The sequence below is a fragment of the Priapulus caudatus genome, unplaced genomic scaffold, assembly GCF_000485595.1.
Source record: "Priapulus caudatus unplaced genomic scaffold, Priapulus_caudatus-5.0.1 Scaffold193, whole genome shotgun sequence".
NCBI lineage: Eukaryota > Metazoa > Priapulida > Priapulimorpha > Priapulimorphida > Priapulidae > Priapulus > Priapulus caudatus.
In genome coordinates, this window is record NW_014577254.1 from 95210 (window position 1) to 99807 (window position 4598).

Here is a 4598-nt window from a genome sequence, read left to right on the forward strand (position 1 = left end):
AGAGAGAGAGAGAGAGAGAGAGAGAGAGAGAGAGAGAAGGGGAGGGTAAGTAATTGAGAGCACTGGCGGCTTGCTTGTATAGGAGAGAGAGGTCTGTGGCTTTTCGTGCGTGTGTACGTTGTGCGCGTGCATTTATGTGCGCGTGTGGGGGTATAGGCACGGATGGTTAGTGTCTATGATCCGGTCTCTGCACACGTGTAGGTTTAAGTGTGTGCATGTGTTAGGATAAGGCTAACAACCCCCACGACTATACGGAATTGCTCGGCGAAGCCTTTACACTGAAACCAAAGCAATATATGCTCACCAAATAGCAAGACGAATAAAAAATGTCTAGGCACGCCATATGCTAAGCACTGTATCAGGTAGCTCTATAACTATACTATAGCCCTTCGCTCTGCCACAGGCCTGCTCTCGCCTGTAGCAGAGCGAAGGGCTATAGTTCTAGAACTAGGCCTCAGGTATGTCGTAGAGATAGCATCAGGAGTAAGATAATATAGGATCTTATATATATATATATATCCTATATTATCTTACTCCTGATAGCATCGTGGTGTGATGAGTCTATATTGCTGTCGACGTGCACGTATATCAACGTGTGAGCTCCAGGGCGTTTCCAAAACCGACAAGTGCTCGAGCGTCTAACGGTAATATACTGCTCCAGGATAGTATTTCCGCTCGAAAGCGAAACAACTTGGTTCAACTGTGAGCGATATATAACTGCTGCCGGCGGCGGCGGCGGCGGCGGCGGCGTGGAGGGGATCTGTTTGTGCTTAACTTGCTACCTATACGAGTGCACGCGTGTGCGTTACACAGTGTGGTATTCACACGTTTGTGTTAGGGCATGTTTCACGCACACCTACTACTTACACATACTCTGTATGACCCTATTTGTCAGGTATAACACTACGCGCACAAAGGGAGTTCACAATAATTATATATAAGCTATATATTCGGCTTTCTGTTAAATTGTCTTTGAGGGGTTCTGAATATTCTCGCTTCTTCGAAAGTTGTCCGGGCGACACGAGAGGAAAGAAGAGAGGCCAATGATTTCGGTGAATTGTTTGTTAAAATACAGGAGCTAGGGTTACATAGTGAGCATCGCAGGGATGATGATTTTGCTTGTAATAAATGCCTCGATGCTGTCTCGTTTATAGTTACTGTGGCGCATCTTACAGTCGTACAGACTCTGCTGTCTATAACAGAGTTTATTCGGCACACATATTTAGTGAACACTTCGCAAAGAGACCGCGTGTGTATTGCGTTGCAATGAAAGTTTTTCCTAGAAATGAGATGCTGACCTGTTCTCATTGTTAGGGAAACTCAGACGACAGAACGTCCCACTAATATCCAATTTCTGTAATTGGTAGGGTTTCCTACTAAACTCGACCTATATTTTTTATATGTCAAGAAATATAAATACGTGTATGCGCAGTAAACCTAGGCGTATATAGGCCGTGGTTACCCCGTTGCCAAAATCAAACGTTTTCGACGTTTACATTATCGGACGTTTGTTTTTATACACTCCTGATGTACAAATATGTGCACACGCTCGCGCACACACAATTACGCTCATTGGTGTAATCATGTACACCATTACATGGTGTAATCAGTTTACGCAAGCAATTGGGAGGCAATTTTGTAGCAATTTAATAAGTTTTCCCACGCTCTACCCACAATTAACTTGGTTCTTATTATAATATTGGTTAGTGCTTTTTAATATGGCGCTGTGTTGTCTTTAACTGTATTTTTGTTTGAATTTCAGACCTAATTTTGAGTTATGGTGTAGCAATTACGTTACCAACGCTCTCTTTTCGTTACAAACACAGAAACTAAGTACAGGCAAAGAGACTAGATAACATGTGCCTAGAGGTGGCAGCACCTCCTGATAGTATTTAAAATTGATCGCTGACTTTTTTCTTTTGCAGAGTTTGATAAACGGTTTCTTAAACTTCGAAGCATTTGACGTTGACGAGTATGAACATTACGAGGTAAGAGTTGAACACATATATACGACATTGTTCTTAAATACTCTTCAAAAAATATTAGCATTTCACAATAATGATCGTATCATAATGGTCGTAATCATCTATGTATGAAGTGCATAGATCAGTTTGGAATTCATGGTAAATTCCTAAAATATAACAGTCAGTATCATGTTGCCACTGACAGAAATGGTTTATTTTGCTTACTAAGTCGTTTCTTACGTCATGTTAGAGTTAGTTCACCACAATTATTCATGTGAACTTTATCTTAGCTGTTCGGCGAATCCATGTGTAAGTGCGAAATAATGTTCACCAGACAGTAACAATACTGCTCTGTGTTTGAGCCTTGAGGTAACCCCCTTGCAATGTTGCATGCAACTGTCTGCTTCCAGAGAGTAGAAAATGGAGACCTTAACTGGATTCTGCCAGGCAAATTCCTTGCCTTCTGTGGTCCTCACAGCCAAACTAGAATGGAATATGGTACAGTATTAGGGAGGCACAGATCTCATGTTTGATCCTTGGCTTCCTCTTCCTCTCTCTCTCTCTCTCTCTCTCTCTCTCTCTCTCTCTTGCAGTCTTTCCCTCTATCTATCTCTCTTTCACACACACTGTAACTCACACACACGCACACGCACGCACGCATGCACACATGCACACACACACACGCACACACCCTGTATGGGTTGCGTTACCCTTCAGTCCTTCACCACATCTGGAAGGTACATACCCCAAATTTGGGGTAGGCCTATAAGATCCGTCAAAAGTTCAGTGTAAGCGCATAGTGACAGAACGCAAGCGAGCGTGCGTGGTAGACATCGGTGCACTGACTGGAAATCCAGGGGAGTATGACCCAGATTGCCTCCCCTGCCAACCCGACCGATGCAGCATTCCATTATAAGGCTTCACTTAGAGTGAGAGCGCGCGTCGTGAGAACATACAATATCAATCACAATCACTCTCGCCCGTGAGAGGCAGGGAACCTAAAATCTCTCGCTGAGTGGTACGCACGCCTGCATGCATGTACCTTCCGGCTTGTGGGGAGATGTGTGGCGATACCAACATACACGGTGCTTACTTTTGTTTTCTTTTCTTTGCTTACCCTTTCTCCTTTCTCTCTCTCCTTCTCTCCCCCTCTCTCTCTCTTTCTCTCTCTGTCCTTTTTCCTATAGCATTTAAACTTTAGTTGTACTCTCTTCTCAAACTTGGATGCGTTTTTACACTGTTTTCAGCAAATCGAGAACGGAGACATGAACTGGATAATCCCGCATAAAATGGTTGCGTTTTGCGGGCCGCTCTCTATCGGTTGTATGGACGAGCTCGGTATGCAACAAAGCAGATTTATCGAGAATGCTCAGCTAACACGTTGGTTTCGTTGGATGCTGTCATTAACAATATCGTTTGATCGTAGCGCCGTGTACGAGTCGCGAGGCGCGTTAACGTTTAATTTGCTATTGTCGTGTGCAAGTGATTGTAAATCGTGTGTGCAGTTGTGAAGCTGCGTGCATATTGCTACTCTGCATGGAAGTGCTGCTGCTGCTGCTGCTGCTGCTACCTGCTGCTGCTGTTGCTGTTGCTGCTGTTGCTGCTGCTGCTGCTGCTGCTGCTACTGCTGCTGCTGCTGCTGCTGCTGCTGCTGCTGTTGCTGTTGCTGCTGCGATGTAAGAAACAGCTCACCTATATTATATATAGCTTAATGATAAAGGTCATAAGTCTCATAACATTTCGACTTCCACGCGTCCTGCCTGGTGCTAGTGCAATGTAAAGATACCCTGTAACATCATACTCCATATAGGTGTAAACAGGTTGAAAAGATACCCTGTAACATAATACTCCATCTAGGTGTAAACAGGTTGAAAAGACACCCTGTAACATAATACTCCATAGGTGTAAACAGGTTGAAAAGACACCCTCTAACATAATACTCCATATAGGTGTAAACAGGTTGAAAAGACACCCTCTAACATAATACTCCATAGGTGTAAACAGGTTGAAAAGACACCCTCTAACATAATACTCCATAGGTGTAAACAGGTATGCTGTTGCTGTGAGCGAGTAATCATTGATTAGCAATGGCTGTCATAATTGTAATAGGGGTTGTGCACGGATAGCTGTCACTATGAATACACATCATGTTTGTTCCTCCCAGTCTGGCTCGCTGTCACATTGGCGATGAGTGTATACCATGTTCACCAGCATTGCGATTATTATATATCTGATTCTCTCTAACAGCAGTTGATGTAATCTACCGTGAGCTAACAAGCAGCAGGGGGTCACGAAACCCTTCGTAATTGTTCATAGTCACTCACAACCTGTCGTAAATGTTCAATAGCACACGCCTCTTATCTCTCTCTCTCTCAGTCTCTCTCTCTCTCTCTCCTCTCTCTCTTCTCTCTTCTCTCTCGCGAGCTCCTCTTTCTCTTTCTCTCGCTCTCTCATCCTCGCTCCAAGCAACTCTCTCTCTGCATCTCCTCTCTTCATCAGCATCCCCTCTCTCTCTCTATGCCTCTCTCTCTCTCCTCTCTCTCTCTCCTCTCCTCTATTCTCTCTTATCCTCTCTCTTATCCATCTCTTCTCCTCTCTCCTCTCTACCTCTCTCTCTCTCTCTCTCATCCATCT

General features: G+C 44.1%; 1 protein-coding gene across 1 annotated transcript in view; it reads left to right on the top strand.

Moving 5' to 3' along the window:
• The window catches only part of LOC106807064 (dual specificity protein phosphatase CDC14A-like), a 67982-nt gene that overhangs the window by 57612 nt on the left and 5772 nt on the right, over positions 1-4598 (top strand). The window contains exons 7-8 of the mRNA XM_014809290.1: positions 1926-1988; positions 2375-2462. Coding sequence (XP_014664776.1) covers positions 1926-1988; positions 2375-2462 — 151 coding nt within the window. The remainder of the gene's footprint in view (positions 1-1925; positions 1989-2374; positions 2463-4598) is intronic.